Genomic DNA, 19,601 nt, shown 5'->3' on the forward strand with positions numbered 1-19,601 from the left:
AACTAGTTTTTCACGGGGGTAAGACTTACTGCGCTTGAACTTCCCTGGTGACCCAGTGGTTAAGACTCTGCGCTTCTATTGCTGAAGACACAGGTTCTGATCAGGGAACTAAGACTATGCGTGCCTCAAGGGAAGTTGCACTGACAGGGCTCCTAAGAATTCCAGAAATTGTTGTTTGTATTTTTTTTAATCTTCAAAGTTTGCCTGTTAACCCCACTGTGTTACTATGGAAAACAAACAAAATATCAGAAATTGAAATGTTAACTCTTCTTTGCCTGTTCAAAATAGCAACCCTCACTCACCACTTCCCATCAAGTTCAGGTGAAGGTCACAGACATTTGAATGCAAAAGAGATTAAAAAGCTTAGTCAGAGGCAGGTACAAAGATGGAAGGTGCCGCAGGGGGATGTTGGTAGGTGCCTGGGGCTCCGCCCCCAAGGGGCCCTAAAAGAGTCTTTAAAAAAAAAGAAAAGCTTAAGTCACATTTTTCAAAATATTGTTCTCATGACCCACGTTATTAAATTCACCCTGAAAGTTGTGTGTTGGGAAATCGGAAGCTCCCTGGAAGTCAGGTCCCCCAGGAAATAAGAATCAGGCCACATAGGATGGAGAATTCAAGTGGAGAATTCAGGGGCAGTCAGCTGCTGGAGGGGGCAGGGATGGGGCTGAGGGTGGACCAGGCCAGGGTGCCCCCTGGGTGTCGAGGAAAGCACCATCCCCACTGAGGAGCTGCCATTTGCCCTCCATCCTGGAGGAGGGTCTCAGCCTCACTAGAACTCACGGCCCCACACTTGGCAGATGTGTTTCGGGAGCCTAACTCTTCCTCTCTTACAGACTGTCATCCTCTCTTACAGATTCGACTGAACAGCCGGGGGTTGATCTACTCCGTGGGCTTGCTCCTGGCCTCCGTCTTTGTCACGGTGGGTCTGCAGCTCTCTCCGCTCTCCAGTCCCCACCTCTCCCCCCATCCCCTTGGGTTCTCTGGCTACAGAGTCTGTTTGGACACCAGATGGACTTGGCCTCCCGGTGGATAGGGACAGTCAGCCTCGAGGTTGTCCCATCTCATGGCTGTGTCCTCCACAAGTGGATCCTGGCAACCCACGAGAAAGCCTCCCTTTCTGAAAGGAGCCAGCCTCCTCTCAGAAGTGCAGCCTGTCTCATGTCAAACACAAACATTTATCAAAAGCAATAGGGGGAATCCCACTTTTACTGCACATGAGGCTACAGAAGGTTATAGTCTAATTAATTGACTATTCCAGGTTCCTAAACATCTCCATAAATCCATAGATGTGACCAACACTCAAAGACTGAGGACAGACTTGCTGGACAGTGAGTGCACTTTGATGCCACTGCACTGCCTTGGCCATCCATCCACTTGCATAAACTATTCCAACTCACTTGACATCTTTGGTGGGAGCAAGTTCACACCACCATGTGCACTGACCCACATGCCCTAAGTGTCTGATAACGTACACGTATGCTACTGAATTTTCACAGTAAGAAATGCAATGTGTTTTTTCCTGAATTGTTCAAGGAACTATTTGTTGAATCACACCTGTCATGAGAACATACATATGTAGAGAATGGGAATTCATGAGGGCAGGAGAGGTCATTTCCAGGACCAGCATGCAAGTCCAACGTCAAGGTTTTACCAGATCTAATACTGCATTACACAATAGTGAAAACCCATCTATTCCTTCTTTTTAGGAGGTTCTTCAAGTTGGTATGACTTAGGGTTATTATGCTTGTAACCGTCACACAAGTGCTTACCGTGGGGATTTCCCCATCTGGAGCTCACCACGCTCGAATAGGTAGTCACTGGTATCAGCCCCATTATACAGACTGACCAGTGAGGCCCGTAGGGACCTTACATCTGACCTCTGAGTGCCCGCTGGCTTGCAGGTCCACTGCGTCTCGGGATGCTGTGGCTGGGCATTCCTGGGACAGGGTCTCACCACTGCCCCCTCTGCCCTGGAGGGCTGTTGAAGAACTGAAAGAACTGAAGAACTGGAAGGTTCCAACATCTGAAGGTTTCAGTGCCAAACTGACATCCCAGGGGCGAGGTCAGAACAGCTGGTTCAGGAGGAAGCCCACGCAGGAGACACCAGGAGTAGAAGGGGTTTAGAGTCAAGGAGTCGGATGAGACGCCCCCACTGCCCAGGGAGTGAGCGTAGGTGGAAGAGAGAGGCTGAAGTGTGAGTCCCGGTGCCCCGGGCAGTCGGAGGTCAGGATGCTGGGGACAGAGCCGCAAGAGGAACACAGAGGGAGCCGGCAGAGGGAAACCCAGTGCGCGTGCGGTGTCTGGGCCGCCTGGAGGAGGGGCCCTCTGACCCTGCTCTCTGCTCGCAGGTGTTTGGCGTCCACCTGAACAAGTGGCAGCTGGACAGGAAGCTGGGGTGCGGCTGCCTTTTCCTCTATGGCGTGTTCCTGTGCTTCTCCATCATGACGGAGTTCAACGTGTTCACCTTTGTGAACCTGCCCATGTGCGGGGACCACTGACCCGCGGCCGCGCCCAGCTCGGCCCCTCCTTCTGTGCAATACAAGCGGGCGCCCAAGTCCGCCTCCGCCGCCCGCAGGCCTCCGCTCCCTCGACCCCTCCCGGGCCCTGGCCCTACCCCTCCCACCCTCTTCCGCCTCCTGACCCGCCAGCCCCGGACCCCCACCCCCACTCCGGCTCAGCCCTCCTCCACGTGAAGGCTCCCGACCTCCGCGTGAATTTTCAAGCCCCATTTTTGAACAGTGAATGAGATTCTAGAAAAACTGGCTGCTAACTGGCCCGAGCCAGGCAAACTTACTATATACCCCTCCTCCTTTTTTAAGTTATTGGATGGAAGGCCGGCCTCATGTATGAGCCGAGACTGTGGCGAAGAGAGAGGAGAGGGTCCACGCATGACAGGGAGCGTTTGGGATTTTCCTTATGTTTGGGGCTGATTTCTACGTTCCTGAGTCTGGGGGTTGTTTGGTTTTGGGGGCTCCCCCCCTTTCCTTCCTTTCCTTCCAGAGATGGAGACTTTTTTCCTCGCATCTTCTCTCACCGGGCTGTGGATCCTCGCTGATCCACCGGGCGTCCCAGCTGCGTCCTCTGGGGTCAAGTCCCAGTCGCGTTGGAGCTTGTGTGGATTTAGCGCCCGTCAGAGGAGCGGCTGGAGAGGCCCCTGGACAAACTCCTTCTCGTCACACCGGGGGGCCTGCCCTGAGGCCCTGGGTTTTCCAGGAAGAAGACAGCTGCCCGCCTGTCCATTCTGACCATCACTCTCTCCCCAGTTCTTTCTAGCCTCTCAAGCAATAGTTGAAGCCTGCCTGCCCCGGTTAATCTCTCCATCCTGAGCACCAGGCAGCCGGCGCGGTAGTGCCTCCCGCCCGAGACTCTGAGACTGCTCTTGGTTTGGTGTTTGGGGGGGCAGGGAGTGTGACCCGGAGGCAGGAGTTACAGACACTGGTTTCTCGGGAAGTGGAGAAGCGCACTTTGCACAGACACCGCCCCTCGTACTGAGTACACTGGACCCTGACCGCTGGCTCAAAGGCCAGCGTCCTTCCTCACAGTCGCCGCGCCCAGCTGCCCCAGCACCCCGCTCCCTTCCCCGGGGGTGGGGAGGGGGCACAGGAAGGGGGAACAGAGCTGACACCTTGGAAACACAGAACGTGTTGGATGCAGACTCGCTCAAGGGCATATTACTGTGGATGTTGTTATCAGTTGCTGCTCAGCAGCTCTGCTAGGTTCTGTCCGACGCTGAATTACTCCGCAGACAACTCCACGGAGTTGAGACCCACCCATGCTTGTTCACTTGTATTTATTGAAACTGTGGATTCTCGCCCCGTGCTGCCCCATGTATTTACTTTAAGCACTGATCACCTATTCATTCGGTATGGTTTTCCCCTTCCCCTGTACACACTCTGGTATGAATTGTAAAAATAACCTGCTACAAATGGGTTGAATGTTTCTGCCCACGGTGCCCACCGAGGCCGGCCTTGGCCGAGGGGCACCTGCTGGCCGGAGGAGCGGGAGAGGGAATCACCACTTCGGGCTTTCAGAGCTGAGACACACTTACGGATTCTGTTACACATTTTGCACTGGTTTTACGGAGATTGTTTTCTTGGACGGATAGTGTAAAATAAACTTCTCTGTTCTGTATCTTTCCTTGAGCAGTTTCCTCTTTGCTTTCTCCCCCTGGAGTGAGGAGGACACAGGGAAGGTGAAAAGATGGTGTCATGGAATGTTTACTGTTTCTCGGTTGATGCCTCTGGGAATCTGGTCAGTGTCTGGCAGATTGCAGGTATGAGGTGACAAATTGTGGGTCCCCTCTGAATCTTGAAGGGACTCCAGGCCTGTCATTCTATAGAATATGTGCGACGGTGTGTTAGGAGTTCTTTCAGCTGGACATAATAGGAAGAGCATTCCAGAGTTGACAGTGATGTCCAGCAGGGCTCAAGTCACCCTCCTGTCTGATTTTAGTAGATTTCAGTTGTGAAAATTAAGACTTCCCCAAGGTGGTTCCTTAAGAAGGAAAGGAAGTAATACATAATAAGCCATATTCTGCATGACTCTCAAGAAATCATTATCAGAAGACTTCCCTGGCAGTCCAGTGGTTAAGACTCCATGCTTCTCCTACTGGGGCTGGGGGTTCCATCCCTGGTGGGGGAACTAAGATCCCGCATGCTGTGAGGTGCAGCCAAACAAACAAAAATTATTACCAGGATCTAAAAGTAGACCGAGATGAGCAAACAAGGCAAGTTTCCACCTGAACCTCAATATAATTGTTTTATAGGAATCAGAAGAAAAATAGCTGGTAATTCACAGCACCAAATTTATTTTTAAAAATCTCTTCCCAGGTGGTGGGAAAATACTAGGAACTTAGCTTTGTTTTGAGTGTTTACGTCTAAAAGTGTTTTACTCCTATATTGGTGCTTTTTATAAATACACGCTAGACATGGATAGGGTATTACCGTAAAGTGGATTGGTACTTACAAAGCATCAGATGCTTTTATGTTAAATATTCTGTCATACTGGTCTTGATTAGTTTTAGTCTTACACAAAGACATTTGATCCAAAGCCTGATTTTTTTTTTAACACATTTGCTGTGAAATCTTAAGAAACCATAGTTCCGGGCTAAATGTCTCAGAGAGGAAATTCTGGGACAAGGTTGTTTCCATGTTTCATGCACCATGATTGCTTACCTAGGAACTGGGCAGGGCTCCTTTCTGCCAGGTCTCAGCCATGCACATTGTATCTTAAACTGCTGACTGAGAACATGCTTCTGACTGGGCCGTCTGTCCAGCCATGCGCAACTGCTGATGCAGCTGTTTTCCCTGTCCTGGGATTTATTTATTTGGGAGAAGTTGGGATGAGTTAGAGGGGAGAACCTTCTTACAGCGTCCCAAACCTGCCGGTATCACCAGAGAAACCCTCTCAGCAGTTTTCTGGGGTGTGTTGATTTCTGTAAACTCCCAGGCTGTGATTTCATGCACAAGGGGACACCTCAGTGGCCCTGAATGGTGAGGGGGGTGGGGCGTGGACCCTGAAGCTTGTACTTCTTCCTAAATAGCCTGGATGACCCCAGGGGGTACCACCATACACTCTCTTTCTAGAAAGTGTGTTCCCAACGTGGCCAGGGCCTACCAAAGTCACTGTCCCCACACATGCCCTTAAGTGACCTTGCATACACTGAGAGGCCATGAAATTTCCAGATGGCTTTGCCACTTCCCAAAGCAAAGTGCTGGTCCTACCCTTGAAGGGAGAATGCACTTTTATAGGTACATGGTTTGTATTTACCTTCAAAAAGACCTGGAGAGCTGCTTATTATGTTTTCCTAAATCTGTGGCTTCTGATATTTGTAGCTTAGTCCTAAATGTACGTGCTAGGGTTTGAGACTCTGTGCATCTCAAACAGCAAATGTGAACTTATTTTAAGCACTCATGTTTAAAAAAATAAAGCATAAATGTCTTTATGTAAAAAGGGGGGAGAACAGTGTAATAATATTGTAAAGTCCAGACAGTTTCGAGTTGCAGTATATAAAATAGGAATAACATTCAACCTGCAATAAATATAATTAAGTGTAGCCTTAGAGCTGTGCCTAATTGTTCATGAAGATAGTCAGATTTGGGGCAGAGGGGACAGAAATAGGAAATTAGAGATGGTAATGTTGCTCTCTCCAAGATTTATTTTCATCTTTTCAAAACAGGATGGTTATCCCATTAATAGATAATTATCCAATTCTTCTGACCCATTTTGATTAAGTATTTTGAAGTAGATGGGACATTGCCTTCTTGGATTTTGTGTCATCTTGTACTAATTAATACGTCTCATTTATTTTGATTTTCTGCAGTGGCTGCTCAACACACACACACACATGCATGCACACACACACAGACACACACACCATCTATCTGACACCAGAACTCTGTATGAAAACAACCTGATGGATATTTGAAAATTTTCCAATTATCCAGCTGTGTATTATAGTCCAACTGCAGGAATCTGGTCGATTCAGCCAAGTTTTCTCTAATAAATAAAATGCCGTGGGTCCATCGCATCATCATCTAGAGTTTCAGGCACTGCAGACATGTTAGAAAAGTCAGGAACTGAGCCTGTGGACACGCAGAGATTAGCAATGTGCATGAGATAAATTATGCCGTGTCTCAGGATTGATTTCACATTGAACTTTGTGGTTCATTTCAAAACACAAGGCAGGATAATAAACCTCACCAAAATCTTTCAGATAGCTTACTGCTGCACTCAGGATGTTTATTTCCTTAGTAAAGTATACCCAGGCGTCCCATTAACTTTTTACTGAACCACAGTTTAGTACACACTCTTGCCAAGTTGTAGAGGTTTTAAATATAGTGAATAATCATAGTTAATACTCATCCTGGTTTTTTGTCTTTCTTTTTGCAATGGGTGGGAGGAGGGGGAAGAGGTAAGATTTGAGTTTCAGCATCTATGCCATTCAAGGTATAAACTGAAGTTATTTCGTAAGTGTATTCAAATATATGTGAATTACATTTCTTTTTAACACAACATCCATCTTATCCTGTCTGTCAAAAGCTGGATTTGGTGATATCACATCTTAGGTTTGTTGGAACAATTAATCCAATAACTGATCCCAGAGAGCTGCATACAAAGCTCCCAATGAAATGTGACAAGGAATTTCTGGATCCTGGCAGTTTGTTTTTTGGGTACTTCTGAGCCATGCCTACAAGTCATTGCTAAAAAGAGCTGTACACGTGTGAAAAAGTGCTTTCAAGATAAAACTAGTATTTTAAAATTTTTGCAGAAAAAAATGTATCCACTCAGTTTCATATCTTTCTTTTTGACACATAAGTGAACTGTTTCACCCATGATTAAGATGATTCATTCTTCAAACACTAGATAATAACCCTCTGCTCTGGTCAGGCATCTTTACTCCAACCACCAATCTGGGTTTGAACCCAGATGCCTGCTGCTTTACTATCAGGAGAATCTATGTCCAGTGATTTCAGATATGTAAAACATTAATTCCATAATATCTAGTCATTCATTTCATGTCAGGTTGAATTGTTCCTTCCAGTTGCTTACAAGTTAAATACAGTATTAGTCAACTTCATATATGAAAAAATATATTTACCTGCATTTACTCATCTTATGGTCTAAATCAGCATTTTCCAAATTTAATTATGCATCAGACTTACCTGGAGACTTGTTAAAATACAGATTTGGGGCCCCTGCCCCTGAGTTTTTGGTTCAGTAGTTCTAAAGATAGGCCCCAAAATTCATATTTCCACTATCCCTGCTGAGTCTGAGTCACACTTTGAGAATCACTGGTGTATGGGTGTTTTGTCCATAAAGCCATATTTTTCCTACAGTAGCATCTACCAATATCACTGGTGTACAGCTTACAGAAAAACACACAATACAGACATATATTATTCCTTTCATTCTTTCAAAATTCCTTTTTCTTTCTACTTCTACTGAGCTCTACGAATGGCTGAAAGTAGGAAAAGAAATATGATCAGTTCTTCAAAACCACATTCTCTATTATCTGGCAGGAAGCATCTACTCACAGTCAAAGACAGCCTTCAAATTAAAACTAAAGCAGATCAGAGCAAATGGTTTAAGATGAAAATGCAGGAGAGCCAGGATTCTGGGGAAGTATTAGCTTGGGAGAGATGTGAGCAGGCCACCACCATTTTCATTCCAGGTGAAAAAGATTTTGTTCTAAATCCCAACAACAGAAAGTAACAATGAAAATAGGAGAAAATTTCAACTCACAAACTCTGAGTTGCACCTTACAACTGTATCTAGCTATGTTTCTAATCTAAACATGTTCCATTGATGTAAATCCATCCAACAAAGATGTCATGACTCCAAGAAAGAAGTAAGAGCCTGGCACTAGAGTCAGCTAACTCTCACTGCCCTGACCGGGGTTCAATCCCTGGTCAGGGAACGAAGATTCTGCAAGTAGCACAGCCAAAAACAAACAAACAAACCAAAACACACCCCAGCTAGAGATCCTGCCTGGGGCTCAGAAACCACATCCCCAGGCTGCCGAGATCAGTTTCCACCTGGAAACAACTGCCACTCCCAGGAGAGACAGGTCTAGGAGTGGCGCTGCCTGCAGCCAGACCTTAACTTGGTCTTGGGCTCCTGGCTTATCCACGAGAACCTCAGGGAACACACTGTGCTCCCAGATGACATGGTAAGAGCCCATTTTTGTATCCACTAAAAATTGCGCTCAAGAATCAGGAAGTGGGTTGAGATATTACTCTGCACAGTTGGTGGGGGGGGAGGACAAGGAGAAAAGACAGAGTCTTCCTTCTAGAAATATAACATTTTATGCTTGGTCTCTGCCTGTATGGGGTGGTCCCGAGGGAAAAAAAAAAATGATGAGATCTCTCCCTGCGCTGAGAAGCAGCAGCATAGCCAGTCAAGTAAGATGTGTGCTCCTGGGGCAGCGTTGCCCACTCAGGCCCGTGTGTGTCTTGTTACTGTTAATTGAATGCAAGGTATTGTATTCAAGGTACTTCTTCATTTTTTTCCCAGACCTCTTGGTAACAGAAGCAGGTCTTTTACCCTCCCAGGCAGAATTTAATCTGCCACCTGGATGTTAACCAAGGGCACTTCTTGGGAGGAAGAACAAAATGTTTGAAGATTAAAAAAAGAGAGCCCTGCCAAGAAACTCACTCATCTGTTATCAATCAGGCAAATCAATTTCATTGGAGGCGTCAGTGCTTCGTGTGCCCTGGATGACCAGGTAACAGGGTGTACCTGTGACTCTCAAAAGGAGTTGAATCCAATTCCGAATTTTAAACTCTGTTTTGGTATTTGTTTCAGGAAGGAGTTCTGGCCCTGTGGTATTTTAACCTAGGTGGGCTGGCTGCACGGAAAGTTTCACAGTTTCCCTGTGTGAACCTGGGACAAGACAGCCTTCCAGAGTGAGCGGTAAGTTTTCCCTGCACGCCCCCTGGGAAGGTGGCATCCTGTATCGCTCTTTTCCTGGGAGTTCCTGATTGAGTCAGCAGTCCGGAAAGCAACGGAGGCCAGTCCCAAATGCTGCCAGGTCCCTCTGTTTCCCCCGCCCCAACTTCACATCCATCAACTGTCGTGATCGGTCCCACCTGGCACTTGGTCACAGCCTGACCTGACTTCTCCCTTCCCCTTCCCCAAAGGTGTGCAGAGCTGGGTTCCTCAAGGATTCTCATTACCGAAGCAGTGATGCCAACACACAGCAAGCACCGACGCGGGGAGGGCTGGGTTAATAAGAGACCCAGGTTCTGTGATACAGGAAATAAAAACAGGGAACAATTCTAACCCAACTTTTGAGCTCTAGATAATGACATAGTGGCCATAATAGCATCCTTCTTCTTGCTAAAGGCATAATTCAGAGGAGCCAGCAAGGTCTGGACATAAGGGCAGTTGGAGACACAGATCCCATAAAGATGAAATCGCTCAGCAGTAACTGTTTGCCTGGTTTTCATGGGTCTGCTTGGCCCAGACAGTGTCTATTCCCCATGGAGAGGGCCATTCAGAGGGCAGAAGATACACAGAGCAGCTTCAGAGGGATACTGATGGCTATGAGCGTCAGAAAATGTGTTACCATAAAAATGTCTACTTCAGTAAATAAGGCAGGTTTTAATTTGGGTACACTTGAAGCAAGGAAATGGCAGAAGGGTATTCTGTTTTACCCTCAATGTCTGCAAAAACACCTCTTCTTACGTAAATAACTGGGCATTCTTGATACTTGAACAGGGAATGTGTACACAGAGAAAGGAAGTTAACATTGAACTTTACACGCACTGGACTGGAAGTGGAGAATGCAATGTTTTAAATAAAAGCTGTATTTAAAATTGGCACCATTATAAAAGTCTTGCATGAAGACTTCACAGGACTGGTGCCTCAGGTTTCCAGTCTTGATTAGAATTTTAAGGTAATAATAGTTGTTCAAGTCACAGTCATGTGTCTCAGAGACTTCACCTGAAAATGCACACATTAAAAAAGCTGTGAGTAGGCAAAACCAAGCAATCTTCCACTGGCTCTTCAGAGACCCACCTCCACCCTGGAAAGTCGTGTATTTTTTTTCCCTAGGCAAAGCTTTACTGGGCCCCCTGTTGCACAGGGGGAACTGAGAACAAACAGCAGGTTTCCTTGCTGGCTGCCGGAGTGGGGCAAGCTTGTTCCTTATACGGGGTGAGGGTAGAGGTGTGCCCAGGGGCTGACTGGAGGGGTGGTTTAGGTGTTTTGCCTCCCTCACCCTCTTAGGCGGTGCTGGGTGCAGGTGGCATGAGCAGCTGTGTGTTGTGACAAGCCCAGAGACCTTTCCAAGGCCTCCCGGCTGCGTGTCAGTGCAGGTCATGGTACTGAATTCAGTCCTAAAGCAGCGGTGGCTGGGCCCCACATTAGAATCCCCTGCGGTGTGTTTCCGATTAACCACCCCCTCCCCCGCTGACATTCTGAGCTGGATGATCTGCTTACCTGTCTTGGGCTGCCTGGATGTTTCTCCCTGTGCCCCTGGTTCAGAACCACAGCTCATGGGATATAATCAGACCATTTGAGATATTTGATTGTGCAGAACCACACAGGAATGTTGTGGGTCTTTGCTACTCAAAGTGTGGGTCGGCCTTCAGCAGGCAGCTTTGACTAGAATGAGACACTTGGGGAACCCTGTAGAACGGCACTGTCCGCTGGAACTTCCCACAGGAATGTGACTGTCCTCCACCTCTGTTGTCTGATATGGTAGCCATGAGGTGCACGTAGCTGTTGAGCACTCGAAAGGCGGCTTGGGCAACCAAGAATAGCCTTTTCAACCTTGTTTTGTCGATTTGAATTTGCCTGAGGAGAACCACGTGTGATGAGTGTCTGTGCAGCCAGTAGAGTATTAAGGGGCCAACAAAGATGGTCAAGTTTCCTGGGGGGGTCCAGTGGTTAAGACTCTGAGCTTCCAGTGCAGTGGCCATCAGTTCTATCCCTGGTTAGGGAACTAGATCATGCATACTGCACAGCACAACCAGGGAGGAAAGAAAAAAGGAGGGTAAAGTTTCTTCCTTGGTGTTGAGAAGATGCCCAGGGAACCTGAGGTTGGTTGGCCGGAAATAGGAGCTGCCTCAGGGAAGCGGTGCTTACAGGGTGCTCGGACCAGCAGCATCACTCGGGGGGCATGTTAGAAAAGCAGAATCTCAGACCCCACCCAGACCTCCTGAATCAGATCCAGCATTTAAAAAAATTTTTTTTTAATTTTTATTTATTTGGGTTCACTGAGTTTTAGTTGCAGCATACGGGATCTTTTAGCTGTAGTATGCAAACTCTTAATTGTGGCACATGGGCGCTAGTTCCCTGACCAGGAATTGGACCAGAGCCCCCTGCATTGGGAGCACAGAGTCTTAGCCCTTGCACCATCTGGGAAGTCCCAGAACCTGCATTTTAACAAGGTCCTGGGTAATGGATATGAACATCCGAGTTTGAGAAACTCTGACGGTAAATGTCACTCTGCTCTCCAGGGGACAGGTGACCATTTACACACATACTCTTCACTCTGCATTGTTGGCATCTGAGACTATTACAGGATGTATCAAGTGGGGACCCGAATAGGTCAAGGGGAGCAACACACTTGAAATTGGGGATGGATTGGTTTTCCCAGTAGTCATGTATGGATGTAAGAGTTGGACTATACCCGGTCTCAAAATGGAGGTAAAACCTCCGCCCGGTCGCCCCCAGCCCGACTCCGGCTGTCGCCGCTGCCGCTGGGGGGAGGAGGGTCACGATCCCAAGGAACCAGAGCAGTTGAGAAAGCTGTTTATCGGTGGTCTGAGCTTTGAAACTACAGATGATAGCTTAAGAGAACATTCTGAGAAATTGGGCACACTTACAGATTGTGTGGTGATGAGAGACCCCCAAAAAAAACGTTCCAGGGGCTTTGGTTTTGTGACTCACTCTTGTGTTGAAGAAGCGGATGCAGCAATGTTAGCTCGACCACACAAGGTTGATGGGCGTGTAGTGGAGCCAAAGAGAGCTGTTTCTAGAGAGGATTCTGTAAAGCCTGGTGCCCATCTAACAGTGAAGAAAATTTTTGTTGGTGGTATTAAAGAAGATACAGAAGAATATAATTTGAGAGACTACTTTGAAAAGTATGGCAAGATTGAAACCATAGAAGTTATGGAAGACAGGCAGAGTGGAAAAAAGAGAGGATTTGCTTTTGTAACTTTTGATGATCATGATGCAGTTGATAAAATTGTTGTTCAGAAATACCACACTATTAATGGGCATAATTGTGAAGTGAAAAAGGCCCTTTCTAAACAAGAGATGCAATCTGCTGGATCACAAAGAGGTCGTGGAGGTGGATCTGGCAACTTTATGGGTCGTGGAGGAAACTTTGGAGGTGGTGGAGGTAACTTTGGCCATGGTGGAAACTTTGGTGGAAGAGGAGGCTATGGTGGTGGAGGTGGTGGCAGCCGAGGGAGTTACGGAGGAGGTGATGGTGGATACAATGGATTTGGAGGTGATGGTGGCAACTATGGCGGTGGTCCTGGTTATAGTAGTAGAGGAGGTTACGGTGGTGGTGGACCAGGATATGGAAACCAAGGTGGTGGATATGGTGGCGGTGGTGGAGGACATGATGGTTACAATGAAGGAGGAAATTTTGGAGGTGGTAACTATGGTGGTGGTGGAAACTGTAACGATTTTGGAAATTATAGTGGACAACAGCAATCAAATTATGGACCCATGAAAGGGGGTAGTTTTGGTGGAAGAAACTCGGGCAGTCCCTATGGTGGTGGTTATGGATCTGGTGGTGGAAGTGGTGGATATGGTAGCAGATATGGTGGAAGTGGTAGCAGAAGGTTCTAAAAACTCAGAAGAAAAGGGCTACAGTTCTTAGCAGGAGAGAGAGCGAGGAGTTGTCAGGAAAGCTGCAGGTTACTTTGTGACAGTCGTCCCAAATGCGTTAGAGGAACTGTAAAAATCTGCCACAGAAGGAACGATGATCCATAGTCAGAAAAGTTACTGCAGCTTAAACAGGAAACCCTTCTTGTTCAGGACTGTCATAGCCACAGTTTGCAAAAAGTGCAGCTATTGATTAATGCAATGTAGTGTCAATTAGATGTACATTCCTGAGGTCTTTTATCTGTTGTAGCTTTGTTTTTTTCTTTTTCTTTTCATTACATCAGGTATATTGCCCTGTAAATTGTGGTAGTGGTACCAGGAATAAAAAATTAAGGAATTTTTAACTTTTCAAAAAAAAAAGAGTTGGACCATAAAGAAAGCTGAGTGCTGAAGAATTGATGCTTTTGAACTGTGGGGCTGGAGAAGACTCTTGAGAGTCCCTTGGACTGCAAGGAGATCCAACCAGTCCACCCTCAAGGAAATTAGTCCTGAATATTCATTGGAAGGACTGATGCTGAAGCCAAACACTCCCATACTTTGACCACCTGATGTGAAGAACTGACTCATTTGAAAAGACCCTGATGCTGAGAAAGATTGAAGGCAGGAGAAGGGGATGACAGATGATGAGATGGTTGGATGACATCACCGACTCAATGGACGTGAGTTTGGGTACACTTCGGGAGTTGGTAATGGACAGGGAGGCCTGGCGTGCTGCAGTCCATGGTATTACAAAGAGTCAGATGTGACTGAGCGACTGAAGTGAACTGAACTGAACTGATTGCTGAATTTGGATGGCAAGAGAGTCATCTTTTAGTTCTAATAAGTCCATTTTCATTGGATGAAGGAATAACTGTGGAGCACTTCATTGAAGGTGCCAAGATCTAACTCAAGGTGAATCTTCACATTCACCCAACTCTTTAAACATGGACCCACGTGGATACGCTGCCAGCAATATTGCTAATACTGGAAATTCCTGTGTGGTACTGAGAAACAGACCTGTCTTCTTTCCATAATCAATCCAGGACTGATTCTACATTTTTTCCTTCTAAAGTTCCATAAGATTTTGCATCATTTGCAAGATGAGAGATTTCCTACGGGGAGAAAAAAAAAATAGCTCAACCAAGAAAGTCATTGCATTTAGCAGGAGGAGGCAGAAAATAGAACAAAGAGGGGAGTGGTTTTTATGCAACAGCAATTTTTTGTAATAAGTGTGGGGACAGGTCCCCCCAGGAGGACATTTAGGCTGTCATTTCTGAAAGGATATTTGAGACACAGCTGGATGGCGGCGGAGTTTGAAGCCAGAAGCAAACATAGCCAGGAAGTGGAGGAGCAGATGATTCAGCCCCCAGGGCATCCTCACTCAGGGAAGCGCCGACTGTCATGCTGGCATTGGTGGTGTCCTGCGGTCATCCAGGCACAGCCATCTTGCTGTGAGTGAGAGGAGAACCCGTCCTCAGGCAGCTCACTCGAGTAATTCAATCACAGCTCTCTGCAGGCTGAATTCTGGACGTTTAGCCCAGACCACCCCTGAATTTTCCTTCCCTAGGGCTCTCCTGTCCCCCCACTCCTTTTCCCAGTTAGTACCCCAATCTAAACATAAAACAACTGGGAGCTGGTTTTAGAGGTCTCTTTCACAGCTGCTCAGGCCATTCAAAATATCGCCCACCAGAAGAATGGGGGAAAGGGGCAGTTAGGGAGTTTGGGATGGACATGTGCACATGGCTATATTTAAAATGGATAACCAATGAGGACCTACTGCACAGGAAACTCTGCTCAATGTTATGGGGCAGCCTGGAAGGGAGGGGAGCTTGGGGGGGAGTGGATGCATGTATATGTATGGCTGAGTCCGTTTGCTGTCCACTTGAAATTATCACAGTATTGTTAATTGGCTATACTCCAATATAAAATAAAAAGTTAAAGAAAAAAAAATACTGCCCCCCAGAAAGCAATTCAATGATTTCACACCAACTTTCATCTCCTCTCTTCCTCTTCTACAATAGCTATTTTTTAAAGCGATCATAGACTATCATTTGCAAAAAAAGTGCAAGATGAAAACAAAAGCGGTGTTTAATTCTGGCATTTTATGTGATTCCACCTACGTGTAAAAGCAGAGCAGTGAGGGGATCTGGTTAGTCACCTCCTCTGGGGACCTATTAGGCCTGTCACAGGAAAGCACAGCATCTGAGCTTTGACACGTAACGTCTTCCATTCTACCACAAAAACAAGGATAGAGAAAAAGTCCAGAAGTATGTTAAAGCACACAATCAAAAAGGTTTTTGGTATATTTTATGTAAAAGTAAAAGAAAACAAGTATAGGTCTAAGAATTGTTAACTCAATAACAGGAACCAGTGAGATGGTAAAGCTGGTTACCATCTTTAGAGCATCTACCATCCAAGTGCATTTTGAGGATCTGAGAATTTGTAAATTCACAGGGACTGTGAAAAAAAAAAAAAGCTCAATGTGGAATTAAAAGTTCTGTGGTGCTTCTCACTCTAAGTGTAATACATGCAGGAAAGAGTGAAAAATTGAGACGTGATTAATTGTTAATTTCTATTTGGAGGGATTTGACAAAAAGAAAGAATTATGAAAGAAGTTAATCTCAAACATTATTTTAACCTTAAAATAAACAAGAAACAAACTTTGGTTACCTCTTTAAAAGAGATACACTGATTTTTATCATAAATGGATGCTGAATTTTGTCAAAAGCTTTTTCTGCATCTATCGAGATGGTCACATGGTTTTATTCTTCAATTTGTTAATGTGGCATATCACATTGATTTGCAGATGTTGAAATATCCTTGCATCCTTGGAATAAATCCTACTTGATTACAGTGTATGATCCTTTTAATGTATTGTTGGATTCAGTTTGCTAATAATTTGTGGAGGACTTTTTCATCTGTGTTCATAAGTGATACTGGTCTGGTTTTGGTATCAGGGTGATGCTGGTCTTGTAGAATGAGTTTGGAAGTGTTCCTTCCTCTGCAATGCACCAATCATTTGTATACTTGTATGAACATACTATGTATTTGTTTTGCCATTGATGGTAGAGGACTATTTGTGTTTATCATTCTTTTTCCATTTGTGTGCATGAACTAGGGGTTTAATAGAGGTGAGAGCATGTATTTTTCCATTTTTCATTAATCTAAGTATTTATAAGCCAATCTTTATGTATTTGAAAAGGCTAGGGCTATTAGTAAAGCTAGGCAAGTTTCACAATACTATTGTTCAAAGAATAACAAGATTTGTCACATTTTATGACTTTAATTATCTTTTAAGTTACTTTGATAATTGTTATGGATTGAACTGTATCTCTCTCACACACACATACACACACAAATATGTTCAAATCCTACACCCTACAACCTGCAAATGTGACCCTACTTGGAAATAGCCTTTGCAGATATAATCAAGTAAGGATGAGATCACACTGGAGTTGAGGGGGGCCCTACTCCAGTGACTAGTGTCCTTATAAAAGGACAATTTGGATACAGACATACAAGGAGAAGGCCCCGTGACCATGGAGGCAGAGGCTGGAGTTACTCTGCCACAAGTCAAGGACTGCCCACAGCCACCAAGAAACTCAGGGAAACGCACTGGACAGATTCCCCCTGGCCCCCGCAAGAAGGAGCCAACCCTGATTTATTTCAGACCTCCGGCCTCCAGAACTGTGAGGGGATATATATGTCTATTGCCTGCAGCCACCAGGTTAGTGGTACTTTGCTATGGCAGCTCCGGGAAGCTAGTCCTGTGATGCTTCAGAGAGCAACACTGAAATAGAACCAAGTTTATCAGCTCACCAGGTCTCTCTGATGGGACCTCAGCATCCCTTTCCAGGTGGGACCCATAGGCCTTGCGAAGCTGGCCACCTCTGCAGCAGTATTTCTGTGGGAGAGCCATCACCACACGGCCCCTGACCAGCACTTGGACACACACCCCCCCATGGAAGCCCCCAAGGTGGGACTAGACCCCGCTGCCATTCTGCAGGTGTGGGCTTGACCCTGGGCTTGTGGGATGAAGCTTAATCTGGGGGCATGGGGTGGGGGCTGTCTAATGGGACTGGGGTGCATAAGAGAGACCCACGCTTCTGCGAGTCCTGCTCCCATTCATTCATAGGCGGTGGGCAGGCTGAGGGCCCAGCCAGCAGCAGGAAGAAGGGAGAGGGAGAGCACTCCACAGGAGACATCAGCTCCGAGGAAGAAGCAGATGCTGAGGCTGGAGCCGGGCTGGGAGAGTAAGACTTCACTAGGGGATGGGAGGGTCACAGCCCCAGCCTCTGGACATCTGGAAGGTGAGCAGGGACCCAGAGCGTGTGGGGGCCTGGGGTGAACCACGGCCCACTTCTGCCTGTGCCGAGCACCGAAGGTCCACCCTCGGGGGCTGCTAGCCTGAGAGCAACACCGCCCCCAGCGAGCATCTGCCATGTGAGCCCTGTGTTCGGAGACCAGCAAAAAGACAGCCCGGCAGATGTGACTCCCCACAACACCAGCATGCCCGCCCACCCTCACAGGGACCAGTGGGGGACACTACGTGTTAAACCCTCATGTCCAGGTCTCCGGAAGCATGTTTTCAGAGAGAAAGTGAATTTCCTGCAGCAGTGTGTGGAATTGAAAGTCTGAATATTTCTGAAGGTCTGGGATGGTAAATGTCCTCTGTTGATAACAGAAATGATTTTTAAAAGTTATAAAAGGAAGGAGGATAGGAAGGGAGGGAAGATGAAGGAAAAGGCAATAACAAACCTCCAGAGAAAAGGGACATTTAAGAAAAAATAAGGTTTCCAACAGGAAGTGAGTCGACATACAGCATGATCATGATTTTGAGGAATTGAGAGGGAATAAGAAGATAATTCATTTGGCTTTGATGCTGGAAACATTTCTCTTTAAATGTCCTGGGAAGAGTGATGTTGGATTTGCAGAGAAGGAAAATTAATCTTAGTTTGTGGTGAGTCTGCAGAATGAGCACCGGTTATAACTATGTTAATGTGGTTTGTGTTCAGTCTTCAGAATCAACCTCTAAACAAAGTCTAGAAAACTGACTTATGGTTTCAGAGCTGGACGCACCTGTGAAAATAAACCTGCAGCTGACAATGACCGTGTCACTGAAGCCATCACACGTTTGTCTTTCCAGTCAACCCCAATGTTTTGGGCACCAGGGATCGGTTTCATGGAAGACAATTTTTCCACGGACCAGGAGGCGAAGGGATGGTTTCAGGATGATTTAAGTGCATAACATTTATTGTGTACTTTATTTCTATTATTATACATCAGCTCCACCTCAGATCATCAGGCTTTAGATCTCAGAGGCTGGGGACCCCTGCTTTACACGACCTCCTTTCTCCTCTCCCGAATCTGCTGGGTCTTTTGTCTGTTGTTCAACACAGCTTGCAAGGCGCAGCTCTGTACCCTGGGCCTGGTGGTTCCCTCTCTCTCCTTTCAGCTGAGCAGGTCTACCCTTTTGCCTCTATCCTGTGTCCCTCAGCAACCCCAGTGGATAATGGCCTCACTCCCCATTTGGAGATGGCTCCTCAAGCTGACTACCCAGTGGAGGAGATGAGGAATGGTCTCTTAATACCCCCTTATAAAATAAAAGCGCACGCCAAACATGCTAGCACCGGGAAATTCCAGTGTCTCCTTTGGAAAACTCTCCTAAGGTTTTCTGATCTCAGCAGGGAATCTGGTCTATCCTTGAATCTTCCCTGTTAGCTCAGATGGTAAAGAATTTGCCTGCAATGCAGGATACTGGGGTTCAATCCCTGGATTGGGAAGATCCCCTGAAGAAGGGCATGCAATGCACTCCAGTATTCTTGCCTGGACAATTCCATGGACAGAGGAGCCTGGCCGGCTACAGCTCATGGGGTCACAGACACGACTGAGCGACTAACACACAAGTACATTCTTTTTTTTTTTTTTTTCTTTTTTTTTTTTTTCTTTTTTTACAAGTACATTCTTGAACCTGACCTATTCTTGATCATTTCAACTTGCTGAACAAAAGCAACACAGACCTTTCTGTTCTGGCCACACTCATTATGAATCACACTTAAACTGGGCACATGCCCCTTTTCTTGCCAAGAAGAGCAGAAAGACAAGCCAGTTCCCCATGAGCACCTTGCTACTTGGACGCAGGCCCAGCAGTTCCCACCCTTGGCTGCAGAATGCCAGCACCTGGGAAGTTTTGGAAAATCCCAACCACGTTCAGACCAACTCCCTCAGAACCTTGGGTGCTGAGGCCCGAGCCTTAGTGTGTCTTAAAAGCTTCC

General features: G+C 46.4%; 2 protein-coding genes and 1 long non-coding RNA gene across 9 annotated transcripts in view; 2 read left to right on the forward strand and 1 right to left on the reverse strand.

Annotated features, from left to right (window-relative positions):
- The window catches only part of SLC24A3 (solute carrier family 24 member 3), a 422,796-nt gene extending 418,665 nt beyond the window's left edge, over positions 1-4,131 (forward strand). The window contains exons 16-17 of the mRNA XM_043883055.1: positions 854-919; positions 2,349-4,131. Of these exons, the coding sequence (XP_043738990.1) occupies positions 854-919; positions 2,349-2,498 (216 nt within the window). The 3' untranslated portion in view covers positions 2,499-4,131. The remainder of the gene's footprint in view (positions 1-853; positions 920-2,348) is intronic.
- LOC122681224 (heterogeneous nuclear ribonucleoprotein A3-like) overlaps positions 1-19,601 on the forward strand; it is a 26,125-nt gene continuing 6,524 nt past the window's right edge. The window contains exons 1-2 of one of the 4 annotated variants that reach the window (XM_043883058.1): positions 1-5; positions 12,129-13,678. In XM_043883058.1, the coding sequence (XP_043738993.1) occupies positions 12,151-13,311 (1,161 nt within the window). In that variant the 5' untranslated portion in view covers positions 1-5; positions 12,129-12,150 and the 3' untranslated portion in view covers positions 13,312-13,678. Of the gene's footprint in view, positions 6-12,128; positions 13,679-16,308; positions 16,318-19,601 lie in introns of those variants that run through there. The other 3 variants (XM_043883060.1, XM_043883057.1, XM_043883059.1) reach the window with 3 other exon arrangements.
- The window catches only part of LOC122681225, a 14,636-nt gene continuing 9,083 nt past the window's right edge, over positions 14,049-19,601 (reverse strand). For 2 of the 4 annotated variants that reach the window (XR_006336907.1, XR_006336908.1), the window contains exon 5: positions 14,526-14,775. This is a non-coding gene — a long non-coding RNA (uncharacterized LOC122681225). Of the gene's footprint in view, positions 14,439-14,525; positions 14,776-15,446; positions 15,558-19,601 lie in introns of those variants that run through there. The other 2 variants (XR_006336911.1, XR_006336910.1) reach the window with 2 other exon arrangements.

This window comes from Cervus elaphus, chromosome 23 (genome assembly GCF_910594005.1).
Source record: "Cervus elaphus chromosome 23, mCerEla1.1, whole genome shotgun sequence".
In the NCBI taxonomy this organism is placed as follows: domain Eukaryota; kingdom Metazoa; phylum Chordata; class Mammalia; order Artiodactyla; family Cervidae; genus Cervus; species Cervus elaphus.